General features: G+C 40.2%; 1 protein-coding gene across 5 annotated transcripts in view; it reads right to left on the bottom strand.

Annotated features, from left to right (window-relative positions):
• The window catches only part of FRY (FRY microtubule binding protein), a 486,067-nt gene that overhangs the window by 128,817 nt on the left and 330,379 nt on the right, over positions 1 to 26,871 (bottom strand). For all 5 annotated transcript variants that reach the window (XM_053563486.1, XM_053563481.1, XM_053563483.1 and 2 more), the window contains 5 exons: positions 25,885 to 25,971; positions 18,979 to 19,150; positions 17,147 to 17,279; positions 12,885 to 12,992; positions 2,033 to 2,291 (listed from right to left, as the gene is read on the bottom strand). In XM_053563486.1, coding sequence (XP_053419461.1) covers positions 2,033 to 2,291; positions 12,885 to 12,992; positions 17,147 to 17,279; positions 18,979 to 19,150; positions 25,885 to 25,971 — 759 coding nt within the window. The remainder of the gene's footprint in view (positions 1 to 2,032; positions 2,292 to 12,884; positions 12,993 to 17,146; positions 17,280 to 18,978; positions 19,151 to 25,884; positions 25,972 to 26,871) is intronic.

Here is a 26,871-nt window from a genome sequence, read left to right as displayed (position 1 = left end):
TCGAGCAAAAAGAACAACATTCTATGTTAAGCAAAACATCCATGAAAGCAGAAGGATACTCTTTATATGTACATCTTTGGGATCATTTCACCTTGTAATATTAAAATGAATGACAATAGCTTAGAATCAGACAAGTCTGTGAATTCATTATTACTCATGAAATATCCTAGATCCCTTTTTGTTTTTCAGATCAGTTGTTGCCTTGGAATACCATCAGCCATCTGTTACCTCTGATGAAAAATAACTTTTCAAAGGCTGTTAATATTAATAAAAACAAAACTTTTTTCATCTCTAACCATAGGGGATTGCGCTATGTACACAATTAAAGTGACCTCAATTTGTTTTCACTTAAATTCTCCATAGACTTCTCTATAGACTATTAAATCAAATTTTCAAACATTGACTTTCTATCCAGACTTGCTTAGTTGTTTGCATGTTAGAGTATCATTTAGGTTTTGTACATTTTTGTGTTTGATTCTGAAATTTCCTAAACCACAACCAAATGAGTCTAAAGCAAAAGCAAGCCGGACAACAAGGCAGATTCTATGTTCCTTTCCTTTTTTCTTCTTTTTCTTTTTTTTTTTTGTAGAGACAGTCTCACTTTATGGCCCTCGGTAGAGTGCCATGATATCACACAGCTCACAGCAACTCCTGGGCTTAAGCGATTCTCTTGCCTCAGCCTCCCGAGTAGCTGGGACTACAGGCGCCCGCCACAACGCCCAGCTATTTTTTGGGTGCAGTTCAGCTGGGGCCGGGTTTGAACCCGCCACCCTTGGTATATGGGGCCAGCGCCCTACCTACTGAGCCACAGGCGCCGCCCAACAACAAATAACTTTTTTTTTTGCAGTTTTGGCCAGGGCTGGGTTTGAACCCGCCACCTCTGGCGTATGGGGCCAGCGCCCTACCCCTTTGAGCCACAGGTGCCGCCCTCCTTTTTTCTTCTTTAGAGGCACAGGCAATCCCTGTTTTTTTACCTATCTTCTGTGGGCATGTGGAGAACACAAAGAAGAAGCAAGGAGCTGAATGTCATCTCTGGGTTTGGCCCCTCTGGGATTCCAGCTGTTCCTCCACAGTCCCTAGATTCTCAGTTTTTACGCTCCTTTCCAGCCAGACTCCTTTCTCCATCTGTTCATGGCGAATGCCAAGTCACCAGTGCCCTGGTTCTCCTCTGAAAACTTCCTCAACACATGCTCCAAAATGTTACTGATTTTTCCTATTTAGGACCAAGGTGTGAAAGGACAAGGAAACCCCAGGAGTGCACCATCTTCTCTGTGGATACTGGACAAAGCAACCAGTACATTGCTGACTAAAGTTAACTTGTTTATATGCGGTGGCCATAAAGTTCATGTGCAATTTATTTTTTGTTTTTTATTTTTTGAGACGGAGTCTCACTTTGCTATCCTTGGTAGAGTGCCGTGGCGTCACAGCTCACAGTAACCTCAAATGCTTGGGCTTAAGCGATTCTCTTGCCTCCGCCTCCCAAGTAGCTGGGACTACAGGCGCCCACCACAATGCTCGGCTATTTTTGTTGTTGTTGTTGCAGTTGTCATTGTTTAGCAGGCCTGGGCTGGGCATGAGCCTGTCAGCCTCGGTGTACGTGGCAGGTGCCCTAGTCACTGAGCTATGGGTGCCAAGCCAAGTTTATGTACAATTTAAAATAGTGTGTAATTGCCACTATTATTGCCACCCTGTATATCCACATCCACCTCCATATCCATCTCTAGCCCTGACTCCCAGATCTATAATCGTTTGCTCTTACAAATAAATTTGAGATAATTCTCCAGAAAAAAAAAAAAATTCTATTCTGTAAACGACCTTGTTGATGTTAACAAATCTGACCCGAGAGATATTGTGCCCTGAGATGCCTGTTCACGATTTATGCCGCTGGAAGAACTAAGAACTAAGGGCTACCCTGAAGTAGGAAGATCCTTGGAAGTTGGAAGTGAGGACCACAGAGGCTCCCAGGGCTGCCATGTACTCACAGGTGAATACATAAAAGAACATCTATTGGCAGGGCGGGTGTGGGAATCACCTCTGTGTTCCTGATTTTGTTGGCTTGCTCGTAGACTTTTCCCTGCGTTTGTATGACCAGTTTCCACTGGGTGAGCAGCTGCAGCAGCAGCTTGAGGGAGGAGTCCAGGAGGGTGTGATGCATGTCGTTTACTTCTCGCAGCAGGAAGTTGGTAAAGCCAAACAGGACATCTTCTCTCCAGTCGGAGAAGTCAACAAGCAAACCCTGAAGAGAATTCTGTGCAATATGTCGCAGTTCATCATCCATATGAATAGAGAGTCTGTGGAGTGAACGAAGGACATACAATAACTTAGGAACTGTTCTTCTAGACCTACGAGGAACATACATAGCTCTGTTTCTACTTGTGTCTTACAAAATGGGTCTCTCTCACCTTTTGCTTAGTACTTGACTTAAATGACTATTTAAAAAAAAAAAACTTTTAATTTTAGATGTACTGAAGAGTTGCAAAGGTAACACAAAGAGTTTCCATATAGCTTTCACCCAGCTTATTTCTTTTCTTTTTTTTTTTTATTAAATCATAACTGTATACATTGATATGATCATGGGGCATCATACACTCGCTATCACCATTAACAGCTTATATAACCACAGTACATGTTCAAAACTAAGAACTTAATATTGGTACAACACTATTATCTAAACTACAGACTTTATGTGGAGTTCACACCAGTTTTTCTATTAATATCCTTTTCCTGTTTCAGAATGTAATCCAACGTACCTCACTGCATTTAACTGTACTGTCTATGAACACTTTTTAATACATTGCTAACTACACAGTAAATTAGTATCAAACCCCATTTTTAAGGAATTTGTATTCCAGAGAAGCTAAAGAACTCATCCAGATCCAGAAGTTCAGTCAAAATGAGCAATCAGAGTCAGACAAGTGGTCCTAAATTGATTTTGTTCCTCCGGCAATGTTTGGCAACATCTGAAGACATTTCAGCTGTACAAAATGAGGGACAGGCATCTCTTTTAGTGGGTGGAGGACAGGGATGTTGCTAAACCTTCCATAATGCACAGGACAATTTTCCATGACAAAGAACTATCTGGCCCCAGGTGTTGATAGTGCCAAGGTTAAGAAACTCCGAATTAGTCAACTAAAGAACTTCCGCATATTTGTGGTTTTTACCTAAAATATCATGATACTATATCAATGCCAACATTGGTAGGGAGCCTTGTAATTAACAAAATGCTCTTTAGATTTTTTTCATTCATTCATTTAATAAACAGATACAGTAGAATCTCCACAGTTGACCACCTCCCTACATGGACCACCTCCTTAAGCTGACCTAATTTTCATGAACCAGACATGCACCACGTGTACCTATCAGTACAGTAGGCCTCGTTCCTTATGTTGACCAGTTTGTTACAGTCCCCTGGGTGGTCAACTTTCAAAGGTTCTACTATACTTTTGAGACCCTCCTAAGAGTCAGGCGCTGTGCCCACTTTGTACAGTGTTAGGATACAGAGTTCAGAGTGGCTGGGTCACTGGGTGACGAGGAGAGGCGGGAGCAGTGCTGGAGAAGGAACAGACCACTCATTGAAGGGTCTTTGGGGTGCCCAGGGGGCAAGGGGTTCAGAGTGTGTGCTTGAATCAGAATGCCTGGATCAGTGGCTTGTCTCTGTCACTCATTAGCTATGTGACCTCAAGCTAGTTACTTAATCTCTCTAAGACTCAGATCCCTCATGGATTAAAGTGGGATACTAACTGTAACTGCATCCCTTAAACGTGTTGGGAGGTTCATTGAGATGGTCCACGCACCGTGTTTAGTACCACACTGAGCATGCAGTAAGCACTCAGTAAGTGTCAGCTATTATTAGAAGAAAGTGAACTTTATCCTGAAAGTTACAGGGGAAGAAACATAATTAGATTCACATTTGAGAAAAGAGAATCAGGCAAGAACAGGGAAGGTGCCTTGGAGAAGAAACCAGCTAAGGTCATTGCAAAGACATAAGCAACGAGTGTGAGGGCCTGATCCAAGGTAGAGAAGTATATAGTGAGGCAAGGACGGCTGGAGATCAAAGATCCAGGACTAGTTTCTACAACTCTGGAGCCTAGAGATGTTCAGTGTCACCGAAGAATGTGGATGAGCCAATAGGGGCTCCCACAAATAAAGCAGATGTTAGGTTTTATCCCCAAGAAGCAGCAGAAGAAATTATAGCCCAGAATGGTTAAGGAATTTGCTAAAAGTTACTTGGTTAATAAGGGAAAGAGGCAGGATTTAAGTTCTGGACTTCTAATCCTTAATCCTAAATATTCTCCACAAAACAAGTCTGGTTACAAGTTGTTCCAGTTATATACTTTGATGGTATTTCAAAACCTTGATGATAAAATTCCTTTCTTATTCCCTAAAACAGTGATTTTCTACTGGTGTACCACAGCACACTGGTGTGCCACAAGAGGATCTTAGGAGTGCTGCAAAAAATTTTAAAGATCATTAATCAAATTATTTTCAAAAGAAGTTCAAAGCACAGTAAGCATATTCTTTCTTTCAATCAACATAATTTAAGTGTGCCATGGAAGTTTAACTATAGATTCAAACGTGCTGTGAGATTAAAAAAAAAACAAAAACAAAGGTTGAAAAACACTGCTCTAAAGCATGAAGTATACCAATTGGTCCAAGTTTGACAATAATAAACCAGATCAAGAACTCTTAAGTTCACCGACTTACACTGAGCCAAGAGTTATAGTTCGTCTCAAAAACATGTAAAATCTGCAAAGATGCTGAGAAGGAAGATCTAAGCCGATTCTTCAGGAACATCCTACACAATTAAATCTATAGTTCTCAAGTAGGTGATAGTTGCTGAAGGAAAACATAGAGGCACTTAACCTGAGCTTCTAATCAAGGATTATCTAAGGCAGGAGTTTTCAAACTTTCTTTTTATTTAAATCAGCAGTCCATCCATTTTTTTTCCAACAAAATTTTATGCAGAGCTCTTTGATGGATAATTTTATGTGTCAATCTGGTTGGCCACGGTGTACAGATAAGTGACCAAACATTATTCTGGGTGTTTCTGGGAGGGTGTTTTTAGATGAGATTACCACTTAAATGGGCGGACTTTGAGTAGATCAGACTGCTCTCCACAATGTGAGTGGGCCTCATCTGATCAGTTGAAGGCATGACTAGAACAAAGGACCAAAAAGAAAATTTTCCAGCCTTTACATTTTGTCAGCAACCTTGGTTCTTCCTGGCTGTACAGCCCACTGCCTACAGATCCAAACGGGAAACTTGGCTCTCCCAGGCCGCCAGCCTTCTGGCCCACCATGCAGATTTTGGACTTGCCAGCCTCCATAATCACATGAGCTAATTCCTTTTCATAAATTTCTTTCTCTCTTCTATACATCCTTTTGTTTCTGTCTCTCTTTGGAAAACTCTGACAAATACATCTCCAATACATAATAAATACATAAAATCTGAGTTGCTCTGGTTAAAGCCGGGGTAAAAGGCCTGAAGCCCACCCATTTGGGGAGGAAATACCCCTTGACTCCTTAAGCAGCTTTGAGTCATTTTTGCAGTCTGTTGTTAGAAAACACTAGTTTGGGAAAAGCCTTTGCAGTCATTTCTCTAACTTATATTTATTATTCCTAGTTGCTGCATTTATTTCTGGCTATGGTCTTGAATGTCTTAGAAAACAAGCTTCCAGAGATAATAAACCACTGTTTTTAAGGCAGGTAATAGCAGAATAACCAGGAATTGCAGATGCTAACTGTTGCTAACTGATGGTAACAATAGTGGTCATTGTTATGGATTGCATTGAGTCCCCCACAGAATTTGAGTCCCCCACAGAATTTGTGTGCTGACTTTCTAAGCCCCAGCTCCTTAGAATATGACCTTATTTGATCAGTGAAGATGTAATTATTAATAGCTAGTTAGGGTGATGTCATACAGGACTGCAGTCGGCCCTTAATCTAGTGTGACAGGTGTCCTTATGAGAAGGAGACTTTTGTAGATAGAGAAGTGTACGGGGATAACACCACGCAAAAATAAAGGCAGAGATAAGGGCGGTGATTGCATAAGCCAAGGAATGCCAAAGATCACCAGCAAACCACAGGAGACTAGGCAAGAGGCTTGGACTATTCTCTCTCATACTCCTCAGAAGGAAGAGGCCCTGATGACACCTTTAGCTTGGGGCTTGCAGCCTCCACGGTTGTGAGAGGATTTCTGCTGCTTAAGTCACCCATTTTGTGGCACTTGTTACAGCAGCCCTAGTAAACAAATGCAGTTACAAAACTAGGCAGGGACCAAGAACAAAAGCCTTATCAGGGTCTATTTACATGAATGAAGCCTTTAAGTGAGGGCCGCTGGGCTTTCCAAATGAGATTAATTCTACTCTTCATTTAACGTTGCTCTCACACACAAGTTGCAGTCTAGAATCTATTTTAACTTTGAATCTACGATGCAGATTCATTTTAAGGACTCTGATAGCCCCAGAAAATGTAAGACCAGGGAGAGGAAGGGACTTCCAGAATAGAAAGCTCAGCTGATTATAAAAGCAGAATGCCTGCAGAAGACCAAGGCCCAGACTGTCAAGAAACTGAGACTAAGGAAAAATAACCCATTAAGACAAGTCTGTGGGCAGCAGGTGAGCAGGGGAGGGAGATGCTGAGAAGGCGGAGGCTCTCCTCCTCTGTGTTCGTTCCCTGAAGCGTGTGAATACACAGCTGCCTGGCAGACACAGTCACCATCTTTTTCACCCAGATCGCTCTTATTTTTACTTTTATCAGACTTTAATCAGATAATCACAGATTATCTTGTAATACACTTGAGATTTAGCACTATAAAACATAAAACCGGAAAAGAAGACTCAGAATTAAATGAGAAAGATGTCCAGCCACTCCAAGCATTCAGGATCCGCAGGGAAGCGGCCTGGAGCTGGCCCACAAACTTCCAAGTCCTATTAGGTCCCCTTGGAGACAGAAGTTCCCCCAACTCCCAGCTGGCCCAACCCCAGAGAGATACAGGACTGGAAAAGAAAGAACAGGTTTGACTGCAAAACAAACAGGCACAGAATGTGTGTGTGTGTGTGTGTGTGTGTGTGTGTAAACTGTCCTTTGGGAGAGTTTGGGGGCAGTAATGGAAAGAGAACAGAGACGCTTTAGTAGAAAGCAACTTGTGAAGGAGTTTGACTAGTTTGGGGAATGAAGGTAACATTTCCAAGAAGGTGACGTGGTTCTTAGAAGCCTAAGCTGGAGTCTCAGGCACCTGGTTACACACAAGGAAAACCACCGAGGGGTTTAACAGGCCTCCTCCGGGACACAGCAGTGAAACATGCTGAGGGAAACCAGTATTGCAACCCTGAGGGCAGCTGTCCTTCCCCAGTAGCTGGGATCCGCAGCCCAACGGGGCCTGGCGTGATTCTCATTGCTCAGGTCAGTGAGCACACGCGGCTGCGTTCTGTGCAGGCCGTGTGCACCGGGCACATGGTCCTGGGGCTCTGTCTGCTGTGATGGAGAGCAAGCAAGTGGTGGTGATCTCAAGGGCACGTGCTGCTTAGACAAGGGTGTTACTGAATAATGAAGGGCATGTCATAAAATGTGGAAAAAACAGAACTTGGATAAAGCCACCTTTTAATAGAAAGTGCTTTCATAAGGGCGAGCTGCAGATCCTGAAGGAGTCCGCTAGCTATCATAGCTTTTCATAATTTTGTTGTAAAAGGGGCACAAATGCAAAGGGGGTGATTTCAAATCCACAAACCATGTCCAGAAGAAAAGATTAACTAAAAGAAACATCCTCCTCTAAAGCATGGCAAGGTAAACAAAAGGTTGTTAGGAAGCAGTGTAGAACTTGCTCCCCAATGAGGGCAGCGGAGGAAGAAACGGTTCCACAGTGAGGCCCAGCGACTAGGATTTCCAGAAGGCAGGGGCTTGCCTATCACCACTCAAGCAGTTCGCTGGGTGTGCTGCAAATTTCTTCTTGGAGGGTATTAAAGAACAGACTCCCAGGGCGGTGCCTGTGGCTCAAGGAGTAGGGCACTGGTCCCATATGCCGGAGGTGGCAGGTTCAAACCCAGCCCTGGCCAAAAAAAAAAAAAAAAACAACAACAACAACACACACACACAAAAAGAACAGCCTCCCATCTATTCACTCTGCTTTGAACTGTGTCCCAATTAACAGAAAGAAATGTGGTTAAGGGAACTATTGAGGCAATATATACAACTGAGACAAGTTCTTTCTCAGCCCCTTGAAACAGCTAACCACCTCCCACAACACAGCTGCAAAGTGAAAGCAGAATAAATGTTTAGTGTTTTTGAGATACCAGAGAAGATTGTGGGATCTTGTATGCAATGCCTGAGAACTTCCCACAAGTTATAAGGTAACACTGCATAAAATAAGTTTCTTATTTTGCATGAAACAAATGACATGTGGCTTTAGGAATAGTCTATAAATTTGGGCAACCAGCTTTACCTTCCTGAAATCCAATATCCTTGTCTAAAAATAAGGATGAATATGTGCCCAGTTTACCTAACACAATGCATATGGCATGAATTATACAGCATGGTATATATTCTTCAAATGTGAAGAAACCTACCAAGACAACTTCTGCTAAGAACTCATGTGTGTTAGGCTCCATGCTACCATGCTAAGTGATTCATACACATGGAGCAATTCTCACAAACCTAGGAGGTAGGTTACCAGGTCAAATTTTTGAAAAGGGTGGGTATATATTAAACTGAAAATTTTTAGTACATAAGTGGTACTGGGAGAAGTGACAAAGGACAGGAGGCTGTGGACAGCTAGGGAAAAGGTCCTTCCTGTGGTCAGAGGGTAGAGCAGGAAATACCTGGGAGGGGAGTGAGAGAGAAAAGATAGCAACTGCCCCAGGAAGAAGTGAGCTCCTCCTTCTGTGCACAGAGTCCCTGGGACCCCAGGCATCCCTCAGGGCAGGCTCTGATGAGGATGGGAAGGAAGTACCTTCAGGGGTCTCACCAGGACATTGAGAAGGCCTGTGCAGCTTTCATGGAGCCCACACAGAAAGATCCCTCCCACTTGGCCGTTAGAGGGGGCTGACGTGTAGTAGCCTGGAGAAAGGGGTTTGCAAGCTTCGTCCTGTACACCATTCTCATGTTCAGCACACTAATCTGTCAGTCTGAGGCCTGGGTGTCTGTGGTATTTAGTCACTAACAGACAAGCTAGGAAGGGGGTCTGGGAGCATTATGTGGAACCCATCTTTGAAACTCCTTATAGGGAACTGAGCTGAGTGGGATGGGGAGCCTGCACGAACACTGTCTTATCTTACTAACTATGAAGAAAACCATGTTTTCAAGGAAAAAATGTGCCACGAATGTGACTGTGAAGTGTCTGAAATAAAAGGTCTCACCCTTCTCTGTCTAGACCATATATTTATTGGCTCAGGTCAGCTTACTCCAAACTCAACTGGACTACAGGTGTACAAAGTGGCTGAGGACTTCCCGTGTGGCACCTGAAACCCATGTGGATTGAATTAGGAGATGTGACTGGCTCCTTTTCTCCTAGGTTAATAGGACTCTGTGCGAGTTGCATGCTCCTTTTTTCCCCTTGAGGAGAACTGCTTCTGGCTTCCTTTGAAGCTTGAAAAAGGTCGTCCCTTCATGGGTATCCCATATCAGCCATTTTCTTGCTTTCTCCTTAAGACTTAAACTCTCAAGACATTTGTTCTGTTACCTCTTGAAAAACCAGCATCCACTGCTTCAGGGTTCGTAACAACATATATAATAATAAACAGGATGCACATAACAGCACCTGCGTTCCAACCCTGTCTGACAGGATTCCCTCCCAAGGTATCCGGCACCAGGGTCTGCAGATTCAGCAGCCCAGGAATGGGCTACTGAAGACGATTCCAGAGATAGGAGTCACCTACACAGACTTATAGCAGAACAGCATTAGTCTTTGCCAGAACACTGTCTGCCTCGAAAAACTTAGTATTTCAAAGGCCTCATGGTACGTAATCACCAATTAGACCTTTACTGAAGAAAGTGAACTTTCCTTCCACTTCAATTTAACTGATAGCCATCTTTTCCCTGCAGAGGCCTCTTCCCTCTGATGAACCGCACAGTGCCAAGGCCTCATGTCATTTAGCCCTTGCAACAGGCCCGGGAGGTAAGGCAGTCTCATTCCAATTTTACCATAATTCTGCCCAGGGAAAAAGATGGTCTGAGGGGCTAAATTGTTTGTCAAGAGCCCACAGGTGGTAAAATGGCAAAGCAGGAATCCAAGTTTCTAGATGAGTCTGTTTGTTCATTTCTTCCCATTCTGGCATCCTGCTCCTCCCTGTCTCTCAGACGCTGGGCTCTCCTCCTCTAAGGCTCACAGGGCCACGGAGAGAGCCCTTTCCACTCCACAACCTCCCTCTGGGGAAACCCGAGGGGCTGCCCCTGGCACGCTGCCCTCTCCGCTCTGGGCACGCAAACTGACGGGCTGCTCCTCGCATGTGTCCGGGTCACTCTAGCACCCGTCTTGCAGTTTCTCTTTATTCCCCAGCTCTGGCCTCATCCTGGGAGAAGCAGTGTTGGCGTAAGGGACCCTTACAGTCTTAGTCTTTTTTCCCCTGAGCCTTCTCCACCCCTCAAATCATCATGCTTGTTATTCTTTGGAAATCTACCTTTTGTTCCCCCTCCTTGGGTCTTCTCCTCACCCAGATCTGGAAACCCCTTTTAGACTGAAGGACCCAGTGATGCCATTTTGGGCCTTTTCATCATTTCAGGCTTTTGTCCTCCATTTTAAAAGCAACCCTGAAAATCCTTTGTTTCATTTCTTAGTAAACCACACCCCTCCCTATCTCCTGGGATGCGTCTCTATCTCCCGGAGTGTGTCAGCTCCCTCCCCTGCCTCACCCCCCCCCCCACCGCTCCCCCATTGTAAGATTGGCGGGACCCTATCAGCTTTGCTTCCCACACCCCTCACCCCATATCCCCCTCATAAAAACCCCACGCAGAGCGAGCACAGCGCTCTCGTTCCCAGCTGAGTCTGGGAAGGCCAACAGCCCTGGCAAGAGCCTGAATAAATGCCCTCATGTGATTTGCATGGGTATCGGGCTCTCTCATATGGTCATTGGGGATTCTGATTCTCGGGTGTAACAAGATCCAGGCTTGTTTTTTTCTTTTTCCCTCTGCTCCTGATGGATGAGCTCTCCATTCATGTTCTGGTTGCTGAGCCTCGAAAGACTGTCCTAACCATGGACTAGAAGCAAGAAGGACCCCTGGGCTGAAGGCTGCTGCTGACACAGAACAGGTTCTGGTGGCAGTGACGTTGGCAGCTACAGGGGGGGAAGGCTTTGGTCAGAGAGCACCAGTTCCTGAAATGGTGGTTTTCTGGTACAAGATCATCAGGAGACCTTCACACCCATCACCATCCTTGTGCTAGTGGCTCCAGGAGAAGGAAGAGTGGCTGGGTCCACAGGCAGATGCAGAGGAACAGGCTGGGCAGTAGGCCCTGAATGCTGCTCCTTGACGGCAAGAGGTGGTGTCCATGGAAGAGAGGCCCACGGTCACAGCAACTAGGAAGCATGGGGTTCCACCGTGACATGTAGTCATGGAGAGTAGGAGCTTGGGTGATGCATTTGGCTAGTGATGTACAGGGTGTCCTCAGAAGGTGAGAGCATGTGGGTGAACTCGGTTGTGCGTAATGCATCTTTCACTCAGCCAGTGTGAATATTTGTTATCCTTCTCCCAGCTTTCCTTTATTCTGCCACAGATTAAACCATCTAAATGGACATTTCTTTTTATTGTATTTTTCTCCTGCTTAAAACTCCATCACTCCAAATGTCTCCACAAGCATTTAAAATCAGCTGAAAACCTACTTCTCCAGTCTTTTTTTTTTTTAAACAGAGTCTCAAACTGTCCCCCTGGGTAGAGTACTGTGGCATCATAGCTCACAGCAACCTCTAACTTTTGGGCTCAAGCGATCCTCTTGCCTCAGTTTTTCTATTTTTAGTAGAGACGGGGTCTTGCTTCTGCTCAGGCTGGTCTCGAACTCGTGAGTTCAAGTAATCCACCCACCTCGGCCTCCCAGAGTGCTGGGATTAAGCATGAGCCACCACGCCCACCCATTTCTCCAGTCTTACTTCGTTCTATCTCTTTTCATCTTTGGGTTTGTAAACTCCTTTTTTTATCTTTTTCTCCAAATCAATGTTCTTCCCCATTCCATCCATCTAGGCAAATAAGTCACTTTTGATTTTTCAATTAAAAGCATATATAACTGCAAATGAGAGCTTCAGATCAAACTGAGATGAACAAGCTTGCTAAACTGTAATGAGATAGTTCACTCAAAAGAGAAATTTTAGGTTCTAGTTAGACTGCGCATTCTCTCAGTGGATGGGGAGGATGATAAACTTCAGATTTGGGGCTGCCGTCCGAAGAACTGGACTAAAATCCACTTAGGATCCTGTTACCTTCCTGGCTGGTCCCCTGAAGGCCTTTGGGCCTCCGATGAGCTTCAGATCTGAAAGCTCTTTTCCAGCTGGACCACCCATCTCTGTGTCTTCACTCACGCCACCCCCTTCACCCTCCTGAATTCAAATTCCACCTTCTCCTAGGAGTTATTTGCTGCCTCCTTTAGTCCAGGGTAATCTCTCTGCCCACTGAACTCGTGTACAGCACTTTTTGTGCCATTTACATGCACGATTACAGATTTTGGGCTGTTACTCACCTTATGCATTTATGTACTTGCTTCTAAACTGGATGTTAAAACTCCTGCCCATGAGTAAAAATAAACGATTTCTTTATTCCTGCCTGCCCCTATATGTATAATACCTAGAATAGGATCTCATTCAGTAAATATTTGCCGATTGTTATTGCTCATTTTATTTTTTCAGGAATCACGACAGGATTAAAGTCAATTTTGTTTGAATAACGTTCACTCTGGCTCTCACTCACCGAGCCAGCAAGTCAATGAGCTCCAGTTTGGACATCCCATCAGGAAGCAGCCGAGGAATTGCGGCAACACAGGTCCTGAAAAGGTCTATTTTTGGCTTTCGCTCACCCCTAGAATTTGAAGACAAAATTTAAACACAGGTCAAAAGGTTGTGAAAATTTAAAACAATTTTTGACAATATGGTGAACAAAGACTAGAAGCCATGCCTTCTGAAGCACAGGCTGGTGATGGCTTTGAATGATTTTCAAATGTTTTTGCCTTCTGCAGTTTGATCTGTTCTAATAAAACTTTAAATAATTTAAATGTAAGGCAGAGATATAAATATGAAAAGAAAAATGCTGCTATCAATAGTATTTTACCAGAGGCTTGGGTTCCATGGGGTTTGGTCTCTGTGGGCTGCATTTAAAACACTGGCATCACAGAAATGCCTTGAATGCATCAGCGTGAAGAAATGTAATCATCCTTTTAGTCAGCAGCATTTAAAAATGGGATTTTAATATGTAAAAGGAAGGGTACCTTTTACAAGTGTGACACCTGGAAGCTTCTCTCTCTGATGAGTTGTGCTTCTCTCAAGCCCTTGTCCCATCTTTAACAAATCAAATGCTCCTTACAATCGCCAAGATGTGGAAACAATCTAAGTGCCCATCAACCCAGGAATGGATTAACCAACTGTGGTATGTGTATACCCTGGAACACTATTCAGCCATAAAAAAATGGAGACTTTATATCTTTTGTATTAACCCGGATGGAGCTGGAACACATTCTTGTTAGTAAAGTATCACAATAATGGAAAAGCCAAGTATCCAATGTACTCAATACTAACATGAAGCCAGCAGATGATCTAATACATACCCACATAAAAGAAAAACTCAATTCAATCTAAGTTGGGGGGAAGGGGAAATGAGGGAGGAGGGAGAAGGTAGGGAGTAGGGGGACCGGTGTGCTCCCACTGAATGGGCCCGCTGTAAGGGTATATGGCATACCTCCTGGGTGTGGGACACAACTACAAGAGGGACTTCACCTAACAAATGCAAACACTGTAACCTAGTTGTTTGTACCCTTGTATTAATCTGAAATAAATTTAAAAAAAATTGGAAAGGGTTGAAAAAAAAAATCAAGTGCTTCCAAGATAAGTCTTTCATAGTAAGTAAAATCATGACGTGTATGTGTGTGGACCCATTTCTGACTTTTAAAATTATACTGATGGGCCTGATCCCTCTGGAGATTCCTCCTTTCTTTTTCATTACTGTCTTCAGAATATGAATGTTTAATGGTAATTAATGCCTTCCGTATTCTGTTGGAAAATGCAAAGGAGAAATGTATATTTTGTGATAAGTTATTTAAAGTTTTGGTTATTTTAATAGGTCACTATTTGACTTTTAACTTTAAAAGCTTTTTTTTTTTTGAGACAGTCTTGGTAGAGTACCATGGCATCACAGCTCACAGCAACCTCAAACTCTTGGGCTTCAGCAATTCTCTTGCCTCAGCCTCCAAAGTAGCTGGGACTACAGGCACCCGTCACAACGCCTATTTTTTGGTTGTAGTTGTCATTGTTGTTTAGCAGGCCCAGGCCGGGCTTGAACCTGTCTGCCTCAGGGTATGTGGCTGCCACCCTACTCACTGAGCTATGGGCACTGAGCCTTAACTTAAAAATCTTAATCTAAAGATCATAATAAAGCAGCCATTTTGCTTTAGGACAATACAAGCTTTTGTAAGCTTGTTAAGAATAAATACAAAACCGTTTATAGAAAAATAAAACACATGTATGTTAACTTCTAAAATACTCTGTTTTTATGGACAGTCATCAGACTAGTTTTTCTCCATTTTCACAGCCTTTTGCATGAGCTGTTTGAGGTCTCTGGAGGGGAGGTGTTGCACAGTGGTTTCTAATCAGTTGAAGTAAAGGGATGTTTTTAGATGATATTCCTGATAGCTGTACAGTATTGGAGCTCAGCCATCTCCCTAATTGTTCATCTGAAACACAGTGAGTAGTTTAAACAGTTCTGCTAGCTTGCTCACCAGATGTCTCAAACAGCTGGGATTATTTTTATATCTGTCGGAAAACGGATGACCTTGCCTGGCCTGAAGTGTAGGGCAAACTCTGCCAGACTTCCAAGATGATAAAGCGAGCCCAGATTAGAAACTAATTGCAGCATGATTTCGTCTCACTACTGCAGTCTTTGCTCTCTGGGATTTAAGGGAAGCACATGAATTCCTAAATAACACAATTAAGAAAATTTATTAACATGTTAAAATGATTATTTTTTATTTCTTCTCTCTCTCTTTTTTTTCTTTTTCTTTTGCTGGCATGAACCACAGAAGGGATGAAGAATTGAGCAACTTCAACGTTCAAGTTCCTACCCTAAGCAGGGCCTGGGAAAGCAGTGGACTGGCTTTAAATATCAACTCGGATGACTGTTTCCATTAGCGCTGTGTGGGCCTCCACCCTCTTCTAAATGCTTATATGATTCTAACATTTTTCCTTGTTTTTTTAGAAATGAGGCAATGAGATATTTTCCACTCAGGGATGTGCCTTAAAAAATGGAGCATGAAAAAAATTCCTAACCCTCCTTGGGGGTCTTAAGAAGGTTGAATAGGAAAATGCAAAAAAGAATCTTAGAAAAAGTTTGAAACATTGTTTAAAACACAAATAAAATATTGACATTTACATTTAAATACGTCTTTTTTAAAGTTTTAAATATATTATGTTCATCCTGAACCTATCTTATTAATAAGAGGTCTGTTGATTATAAATATAGGTTTCCTTAAAGTTCATCAATTTCTGTACTGTTTTTAAGGGAAGCCAAGTAAATGGCTGAAATTTCAAAAGCATTTCTCATATATTCATTGTAAGTTGAAAATGGCTTTAAGATAGTCAAGGCATATGAAATAATGAGGTTGAAGGTTTTTGAATAACCTGACGATTCGCAAGGTAAGAACTAGAGCTGTAGATAATATACTTAATGTTATTAACCTTGCTTAATCTCAATTCTGCTATTATTTTGGTTGAACAGTCTAAAGCAACACGATCTTCCTATCATTTAAATCAAATGACTGGAAAGCTGCAGAATAACATGTACTGTACAATTCCACTTCTGTAAAAAAGAAAAAAGAGGTCTAGAAAGGAATCACATTGAGCCAGAGAAGAGTTGCAGATTTCAAGTGAGGCTTTGAGGAGGTTTTCATTTTTATCCTTAGATACTATTAAATAATTCTGTATATTTGCCTTTGTTTTAATCATGAGCCTGTGATACCACCATCATAAAAATGCACACCTACAATGTGAACTTCTGTTTGTAGGTAACAATCTTCAGATTCATTTATAGGTAACGATCTTCAGATAAATTTTGGTATTTGGAGCTAGATATGCTGGGTGACAAAAGAAACTTTCCTAATTGTATTTTTGGAAGTTTGTGCCATAGCTGCCAAAGGTAACTTAATTCACAGTCCAATAACAAAGTTGAAACTTTCTTTCTTTCTTTTTTTTTTTTTTTTTTGTTGCAGTTGTCATTGTTGTTTAGCTGGCCCGGGCTGGGTTTGAACCTGCCAGCCTCGGTGTATGTGGCTGGTGCCATAACCCTTGTGCTATAGGCGCCAAGCCTCAAACTTTCTTAAAATATGGAATTATAACCTAATGCTAGTGCCTGCCAAAATTTATCAAACATAGCAAATACAAGTTCTAATTGCAAATTTAGATCTTTACATTTTGGCTAAGAGTATTTATTTCTATACTCATAACTACAAATGCTTTCTTTCTTTTTTTTTTGCAGTTTTTTTTTTTGGCCAGGGCTGGGTTTGAACCCACCACCTCCGGCATACGGGGCTGGCACCCTACTCTGTGGAGCTATTACAAATGCTTTCTTAAAATGCTTTTCTTAAATTTATGACACAGTTGCATAGAAGCTATTAAGTAGGAAATGTCATGATATTTATAAAGATATAATGTTTGTCAATTGGGGATGTCACTGTATTATGTAGGTTATGATAGAGTTTGGGAAGAAAATGTTAACTTCTGAAAAACACAGACCAGAGTGTTGCGGGCCCATTTTCTAACTTGCTAACCTAATGATACTTGGAGGTACAGCCCCAACAGATCAGTCATAGATATGACCTTATTTTTATAGCTAGTCAAATACTGCCAAAGTTGTTTATTTTACTATCCTTACTACTTTTCAGAACTCTTTTTCTAAGATGCTGAGAACAAAACACAGAGTAAGTGAGAAGACTCTCTCTGTGTTCTCTGGTTAACATTCACTGTACTCACGTGATCATGTCTTCAGGTTCTTTGTTTAACATCTGGACGTTCGTCAGCATCATACACCTTCCTACTTCTTTATCGAGGTGCCTTAAAATATTGTCCACAGCTTTTCGTACTTGAGGGTAATATAAGGACATGCCTAAAAAAAACACAAAAAACCATGCACTATAGTTATACTTTCAACTAGGTATACCGAAGGATTCCTGGTTTATTTATCCTCTCTGACACTTTTTTAGTGAGGACCCTATGAATCCAGAACTTCCTTGAGCATAAGAGCTGAGTGCCATTCAATCTCATCTGCATGGCTGCTGCACAGTGCCTTGTACTTAGTGGGTGTTCACCAAATAATCATTTAAACGCAATTAACAGGAACCCTAATACTCAATGGAAAATATTTTCAGGAAGAGTTCAAATAACAATAAAATGCAAAATTCTACTTTTTGAAAGTTTCTGGCTGGTATAAGAAAATTCACCATAAGCCAGGCATGGTGGCTCAAGCCTGTAATCCTAGTACTTTGGGAGGCCAAGGCAGGTGGATTGCTTGAGCTCAGGAGTTCAAGATTAGCCTGAGGAAGAGTGAGACCCCCACTTCTACTAAAAATAGAAAAACTAGGCTGGTGTTGTGGCAACCACCTGTGGTCCCAGCTACTTGGAAGGCTGACGCAAGAGGATTGCCTGAGCCCAAGAGTTTAAAGTCATTGTGAGCTATGACGCCACAGTCCTTTACCCAGGATAGCAGAGTAAGACTCTGTCTCAAAAAACAAACAAACAAGAAAGAAAATTCACCATCAACTATGATTATATGAATAAAGGATAATTCTCATTTTGGCTTCTGATTTTAAAAATCACACAATATTCTGTGAAAAATGTGTGGATTTTTATTTTAGCAAAATACTCAAAATAACTTCCTATCATTAATTTTAAATTGGAGGAAAAATGTGTTTAAGCTGTATTACTTTTACTGCTCTCATTAAATACTACATCAATGTACTATACTGGAAGACAAATAAATAATATAAAATACATACACATATGTAATACTAACGAAAAGTAAATAGTTTTGTATTTAAAATTCGTATTTTAATCAAATTATCAATGATTACTTCTCAAGCATTAAACCTTTTAAGCTCATTTAAATATTGCATAAGTGAAGATAAATATTTTAAAGCAAAAAGTTTCCTTATATGTTTCCCTCATGTTTTTAGAATCCAGGAACTATCTTAACAAAGTTAAGTAAATGTCTACATTTGGGTGCTTCATAAGAAATAAATTGAAAGAAACAAACATAAAAAATCATCTCTTTGGATTAAGATAGTTAAATTAAAAAGTAAAATATTATCATGTAATCTAAACCCACAATATATCCTGGCATGTTGTGGGGTTTGGCATGTTTAAAACAGAAATTAGACTAATCTTACTGAAAAAGAAAGAAGAAGATGAACTATAAAAATGAGTGAATGAATTATACACGGGATTATCTACCAAAGCACATAGATGTCTTGGAAATTTACTGAAAAATGTAGATACTCAATATGACCATAGATAAAAGTTTAACATTTACATGGCAAAATATTTACCAGGAAGTTCCAACAAGTGTAAAGGGCAGTAAAACAAAACACAGCATGAATCAATCAAAACAATTAGAGTCAGAATGTTTCACTGGCTACTTCTTTAAAGATTTTTTTTTTTTTTAAAGTGCATCTTACTAAAGATAAGCATCCATTAGTTATTTTAAGGGCTTAATAAGGATCAGTTCTTTTTTTTTATTTTATTTTATTTTTTATTTTTTTTTATTAAATCATAACTGTAGGATCAGTTCTAACATGTTTGAAACCTACCTATCATTTTGGCTTCCTCTTCAGTTAGCGTTTTACTCAAATATGTTTTCTTTACTCTCAAAGTGTTTCCCGAAGGCAGAACTGCTCCTGTAACTGGCATGGGAGGTTCCCCGTCCTTCTGTTGCAAGCTGTCAGCTATGACCAAGAACGCCCGTAAACCAATGTTCATTCTCTGTGACAGACAAGATGTTCATGACAAAAAGAAAGGACTAATTACTGTAGTGGAATTAAACCATAAGTCTTCCAGGGAAGTAAGGATTGGCTTGCATTTGGAATAGGCACAGGGTAGGCTGAACCTATGAAAATTAGGTTTCTGTCACTGTTTGTTGGTGCATCATAGGAAAACAACTGGGAAGATGTCACCAAACTTGGAGGGCATGTTAGAGATGGTCTTATACTACATTCTTTCGAGGGAATGCTGGGTATATCTCAAAGGGATAGGTGGTCATCCTCTGGAGCATTTGTAACTAAGCTAAATGGAGGTAAACAAAGGCTCCTTTGTCTCCTGGAAGGAGAGAGACAACGCATATGTTAATTGATGAATGGAGACACTCCAAATGCGAACCACAAAATGAACATCACACCTGCTCTGAATTGCAGATCTTAACTTTTCATTTACAAAAGCTAGCAAGTTTGAGAAGAAATTTCAAAAATTCAATGCCACCAAACCTATTATTGATGGGAACACATGGATGTATAAGAAGAAATGCCATTCTGGGCCAGATTGTTATCTTCCTTAAGCTCTGGCAAGTCCTGACAATGGCTCTGAAAGATGGCTCCTCCACAAGAGAGTTGTTCTCCTTAGCTTTAATTTTAAAAGGTCAGAAATTATCAAAACATTTGTACTTTGTTAGACACCCATGTGGAAACATTTACCCTGATATTTTCAAACCTCATGAAGCAATACGCTCCCAAAGTAAACTATTAAACTACTGCCTATGGAAGAGAATAATAACAAGTCCTAAGAATGATAATTTAGTTATAATTTATTGAGTCCCTAAAATGTATCCAGAACTACTCATTAACTTTCACCCTGAAAATAGCCAAGGAAGGAAGTGGTCCTATGTTCAGGTGAAGGTAGTTTCATTTTTCAGATTAGGAAACCGAGGTAAAGTGAGAAGCTATTCATCCAAATCTGATTTGCCTGATTTCCTATTTTGTGGAACCCTATTATACTTTATAACGTAGACTAATACAGACTTCTATTCGTTTTTAAACTAAAGCTTTAAAAAGATATGATATTTCAACCAGGATTTGACAAACAATTTCTCTGTCTCATTTACACCCAACTCAGTGTACCTTATGATTGAATAACCTTAAATAAGAGGCTTTCTCCATTTTCTGGAATGAGAGAGTATTAACTTAAAAAATTAACTGTATATCAAACCCAATTCATTTCCATTTTTTGGTTGTTCCTTCATGAAATTTTTTCTAGGCTTGTGTATTTTTATCAAGTCACAGCAATGTTTTGGGCAAGAAATTATGATGTCCAGTTCAGCAGATGCAAGAGCAATATAATAACTGTGGGTTAACATACAAGGTCAAGCCGTAATTATTTGCAGGTGGATTATTCAGTTTATGAATCATCTTTGCCTGTTCTCTAAGTTTTCCTTTCCTCTGGACAAAGTTAAGGAAAGAAGTAAGATGGGATATTTTAGAATACATTCTGAAGTTAATTTCAAAAATAATTTTTTTTTTTTTTTTTGTATTTTATGTAATTCTGCGTTACTTCCCCCTGTTTTCTGTTTGGCCTTAGGAAGTTACTTAACTTTTCCAGTCCAAATATCAACTTCCTTTCTGTGAAATGAAAATAGTAATACCTATAGCTCATAGGTATTAGGTGTAGGTATTATTATTTTCATTAAAGAAGAAGCCTGAAGTTTCTGCTGGCAAATATTTATTGTAAGCCAGATCTCTTATTATTTTTTTAAGAGATATAATTCGCATGTATTCAAAGTCAGTCCTTTTAGTTGTACAGTAGAGTTTTGAGAAGCATTTTCACAATCAAGATCCAAAATATTTCCATCATATCCTCAAATTCCCTCACGCCTCTTTGCAGTTAGGCTCCACCCTCAAACCGGCACCTAAGAACCTGTCTAATTTCTACCTGTGGCTTTCCTTTTTCTAGAATGTGGTACACATGGAATCAAACAGTACATAACTTTTTGTGTCTTCCTTCTTTCACTTAGCATAATGCTTTTGAGATGCTGTTGCATGCATCAGTGGTCTGTTCCTTTCCACTGATGAGTAGTAGTCCACTGTGTTGATGATTCATAGTTTGTTCAGCCATTCACCAGTTGTTGGACATGAGTTGCTTTCTTATTTTTAATGATTATGAATGAAGTTGCTGTAAGGGGGGAGGTTGGCGGAGGGAGGGTGATTGGTGGGATTACACCTGCGGTGCATCTTACAAGGGTACATGTGGAACTTAGTAAATGTGGAATGTAAATGTCTTAACACAATAACTAAGAACATGCCAGGAAGGCCATGTTAACCAGTGTGATGAAAATGTGTCAAACGGTCTATAAAACCAGTGTATGGTGCCCCATGATCTCATTAATATACACAGGTATGATTTAATAATAATAAAAAAAAGAAGTTGCTGTAAATATTTGTACAAACCTTCATGGATATGTGTTTTGCTTTCTCTTGGATAAACATCCTGGGGTGGAATTGTTGGCTCAGGTGGTGCTTTTTTCGAAAGTGGTTGTACCTTTTTGCATTCTCACTATAGTATGAGGTTGTAGTTGTTCTCTATCTTCGTTAGCACATCTTATTGTTGTTTTACCTTGTATTTTCTTTTTTTTTTTTATTGTTTGGGGTGCAGTGAGGGCACAAAGAATTAGGTTACACTGATTGTGTTAGGTAAAGTCCCTCTTGTAATTGTGTCCCAGCTCCAAGAGGTGTGCCATGCACTTTAACTCCTCCTCCCCCATCCTCTCTCCCCATTCTCCTACCCGCCACCTTGTACTAGATCTTCTACTGCCTGCATGTTAGAATTGAGCACCCTGGATTCATGTTTCTCCATTCTTGTGATGCTTTACTAAGACTAATGTATTTCAACTCCATCCAGGTTAATACAAAAGATGTAAAGTATCCATCTTTTATAATGGCTGAATAGTATTCCATGGCAGACATATACCACAGCTTGTTAATCCCTTCCTGGGTTGGTGGGCATTTAGGTTATTTCCACATTTTTGGTGTTTGTGAATTGATCTGAGGTATTAACTTGCTTTTACTTAATAAATAATAATGTTGAACTTTTTTTTTGAGAACCAGCCTCAAGCTGTTGCCCTGGGTAGAGTGCTGTGGCATCACAGCTCACAGCAACCTCCAACTCCTGGGCTTAAGTGATTCTCCTGTCTTAGCCTCCCAAGTAGCTGGGACTACAGGCGCCCGCCACAATGCCTGGCTATTTTTTGGTTGTAGTTGTCATTGTTTGGCAGGCCTGGGCTGGATTTGAACCTGCCAGCTCTGGTGTATGTGGCTGGTGCCTTAGCTGCTTGAGCTACAGGTGCTGAGCCAGATGTTGAACATTTTTCATGGGCTTATTGGCCATTGTACATGTTCTTTGGTGAAGATGCTGTTCATTTTGCCCATTTAAAAAATTGGATTTTTCTTTTTTTTAATTTGTAAAATTATTTATTTATTTATTTTAATTAAATCATGGCTGTGTACATCAATGCAATCATGGGGTACAATGTGCTATTTTTATATACAATTTGAAATGTTTCATCAAACTGGTTAACATAGCCTTCACGGGCTGCCACAACACCTGGCTATTTTTTGGTTGTAGTTGTCATTGGCAACTACAGGCCCAGGCTGGCCCAGGCTGGGTTTGAACCCAGCGAGCTCCGGTGTACGTGGCTGGCGCCCTAGCTGCTGAGCTACAGGTGCTGAGCCAAAAATAATTGGGTTATTTTCTTATTATTGAGTCATGACAGTTCTTTATAGATATGGATAGAAGTACTTTGTCAGATACATGTTTGTAAATATTTTCTCCTAGTCTATGGTTCTCCAGTTTATTAATAGTGTCTTAAATGCAGACTTTTTCATTATTGATACTGGTCAATTTATCAGCTTTTTCTTTTATAGTTTATGGTTTTTATGGCCTAGACATTTTTGCCTACTTGAAGTTCCCAAAGATTTTTCTCTTATGTTTTCTTCTGGAAGAATTAAAGCACTGGATTTTACATTTAGGTTCATGATCCACTTTGAATTAATTTTTGTTTACAGTGCAAATGAAGGGTTGAGGCTCATTATTTTGCTGGTGGATATCCAATTGTTCAGCACTCTGTATTGGAAAGACCATTTTTTATCCATTGAATTAACTTGGAACCATTGTTGAAAATCAATTAACCATATACACGTCAGTCTCTTTCTGGAGTATCTCTTCTGCTCAAATGATCTTCATATTTATCCTCTGCCATCACCACACTGCACTGATCACCATATAAATTTCTAGTAAGTCCTGAAATCAGGCCTTGCTAATCTAACTCAAGTCTTCTTTTTCAAAATTATGTTGGTTTTTCTAGTTTCTTTGGTTTTCTATAGAAATTTTAATAACACCTTGTTGATTTCTGAAGAGAGGGATTTTAATTGGGGTTATTATTGGAATCAGTTTAATGTACATAGATCAATATGAGAACAGTTAACCTCTTGATAACATTAAGGCTTTTAATCCATAGTGTTTATCTCCACTTATTTGGTTTCTCTAAACATTTTGTGTTTTCAGATAAAAACATTGCACATATTTTGTCAGCTTTATTGCTAAGTCTTTTGTTTTTCATTGCTACTATAAATTGTTCAATTTCTAATTGGGCACTACTAGAATATAGAAATATATTGATATAATAAATTTATCTTCTATCCTATAAACCTCCTAAAATCATTTATTAGATCTAGTAGGTTTTATTTAGATTCTTTGGAATTTTCTACACAGATAATTAGATTATCTCTGAATAAAGACAAGTTTATTTCATCCTTTCTAATCTATATTCCTTTTATTTCTTCTTCTTGCCTCCAGCACTGGGTTGGACCTCAAGTGTAACTTATTTTAAATTAAGGCAAAACTGAGAGAAACTGATGAGCAAGAAACTCTTCTTACAGATGAGCAAATTCTCATGATGATCAGGGTGTATATCAGATGTTATCTAGGTCTGAAGTAAAACACGACAATTAGCTGGAAACTACCTGACAGTTGAGTGATGGTGCAATATAAACTTTGTAGCAAGATAACCCCTTAGATCTCCAGGCCTTGTTGCAAAAGCTACTTCAAAAATATTTTCAAAGACCCAATATGGGTTTGATTCTTAAGAAACTGCACCTAGCAGTATATTTCACCGAGTGTGTGACATTTTCTTCATAGGCCAGTCTATCTTTATGTCTGCTTTTCAGTGGGGTTCTGAGTATTTCTGGGCTTATAATTACTGACTGATAAATAAATCCTTCCATAACCCTACAAGCTCAAGAGAAATGAAAGAAGATACTTATATATTTCCTCTTACTGGTAATGTTTTTTAAATCAAAATTCCAAGCCCTCTGTATAGAGAAGTTAATGAATTCATTATTATTAAATGAGTTTGGGAGAAGAACCAAGGATACATTTTATAAGCAGTGATAATGATAGTAGCTTTTAACGTGTCTTTTTTTAGACATGAACTCCAGTAACTCTGAGAATTAAGTGTTAAAGAGAATAGAGCCATGACTACAGAGAAATGAATAATATTTTCAGAACCACCCCAGGAAAAGAAGACTGTTGATTGTCCAGCCCTAGGCCCGTCCACTGGCTTGGCACTGGTTTTGTTCCCTCACACTGGCCTGCTGACCCTAGCTGCAGAGATTCCAAAAGCCTGTGGTATCGTCACATACCAGGCAGAAACTCCCATTTTTGGGCTTCTTGTGCTTTCCCAAGATATGTTAAAGCCTTAGTATCAAGAAGAGAACACAGGGTGTGGTGCCAAGGAGCACGGGAATGCCAGGGGTCCCTCTACTACCAAAAAGCTGCCCTGTTTTGAGCCTCTGGGCCCTGGGTCTCCTTCCTCACTAACAGAATATCAGAGAGATAGTTAAGAACTAGGTGTGTGTGTATAATATTTAATTTTTCAATTTTTCTCTTTTCCTTTTGCTCAAGTATTTGCAGTATACTTTTCCCAATATCACAAATATTCTGTAAGGTAAGCTAGAAAAGTGCTCTGCACATTTTGCTGCTGAAAAAGCTATCTGTCAAGGGAAAATGTCACATAGCTAGGAAAAGCAGCAGAGCCCACAGCAAGTGGCAAATCCAGCTCTGCAGACTTCTGGTCCAGGGTTCTTTGTAAAATTTCATAGGAATAGGGCTACAAAAAGGCAGCTTGCCAGGCATAGTTCTGTGGGCTGACAGTGATTTTCAAAGTTTGAAATTCTACGTGTTGTACATTTGCGTAGCCCGCATTGTACCACGTTGTGTCTGAAACCCACTATATCTGTGGGATCACAGAAACATGTATGTGCACGTTACAAATGTCGCTGTGTTTTAGTGTATTTATTATTACACGCATTTGTTCTTCCTTGTGTCATCATTTCCCAATACCAAACCTGCCAATCTGCATCCAATCAGGTATAAGTAAAAGCACTGACTTTTCTAAAATGAAACAACCTGACTTAGCACCAGCTTTTCTTTTTGGCAACAATTACTCTATTATACTAGAACAGAATACGGTAACACACTAACCTTTTATCTAACTATATTTCATTCTAAGTTTATCCAAAATTGTACTTCTGAAATTCCTTAATCTGACTTTGGACATGGACAGAAACAGACTTTTAGAAAAGAACATCCCCTGCCCCATTCTCCAAAATCGCAAAGCAAGATGTGGCTCTGTGAATACACAATCTGTTAAAAGTACGTAAAAGGATCATTCATACCTCTGGATTGAGGCTGAAAGCTTTTGCTGGTTTTCCCACACAAAGAAAATCAAAAATGATTTCTTTCATTGCAAAATCTAACCGTTCCTGTAGTGAAAACAAAACGAAGGCATTAACACAGAAATTCAGCATAAAATGGCTATTGTCATCGGGCGCACCAGACAGGAGGGAGGTGTGTTCTGCTCCGTTTTACGGATCTCAGGGAGCCCCGAAGGAAGACCATGCTCATCTGAACTGATGGTGAGGCTAATTCTGTTTTCATGTGATGTGTGGGGATGCCTTTTTAATATAAGTTATGTAATTAACCCCTAAAGCACAAAATGACTAATGACAAAAACCCCCCAAAATCAAAGAACCAAAATGCTTGGGGTGCTTGGTTTAAACAATCCAAACTCTTCCTACTTATACTGCAATTACTGGTAACTTCTTGAAACTTGGTTTAAAGTATATTTTTACAGATAATCACTCCAAAATGACAATGTTTTTTCTATTCTCTGACGTTAAAATCCTTGGCTCAAATGATTACAAGCAATTCCACAAGTAAGATGAATAATCTATACATAAGACATATGAAGGTTACTTAATAAAGAATATTTAAGACAGAGTCAAATAATTCAAGACTGTGGTTACTAAGATACAACAGGTTTACTACACACAACATTTTTGAACTAATCAAAGCACATTCTCAGCCACATTATAAATACACGTAGAAAAGTTACATTGATTGTTCCACGTGCAGAGCAAATAATGTTCTCTCCCTAAGAACAGATATTATGGAGGTATTTTACTGAAACAAATACAAATAGAGATACCTAACAGTCTGGGAAGTAACAAGAGAAACTTACATCTTTACATCAATATCAATTATTCCTCAACAGTACGTCATACCTATTACTTCTCTTTAACTACTCAATATTCTGAGGCATACTGGGCAAGGATTCTTCATCCCCATATTACAAACAAAGAACCTGACAAAAAAGATATGGT

This window comes from Nycticebus coucang, chromosome 15 (genome assembly GCF_027406575.1).
Source record: "Nycticebus coucang isolate mNycCou1 chromosome 15, mNycCou1.pri, whole genome shotgun sequence".
NCBI lineage: Eukaryota > Metazoa > Chordata > Mammalia > Primates > Lorisidae > Nycticebus > Nycticebus coucang.
This window is presented reverse-complemented; position numbering and strand designations above follow the sequence as displayed.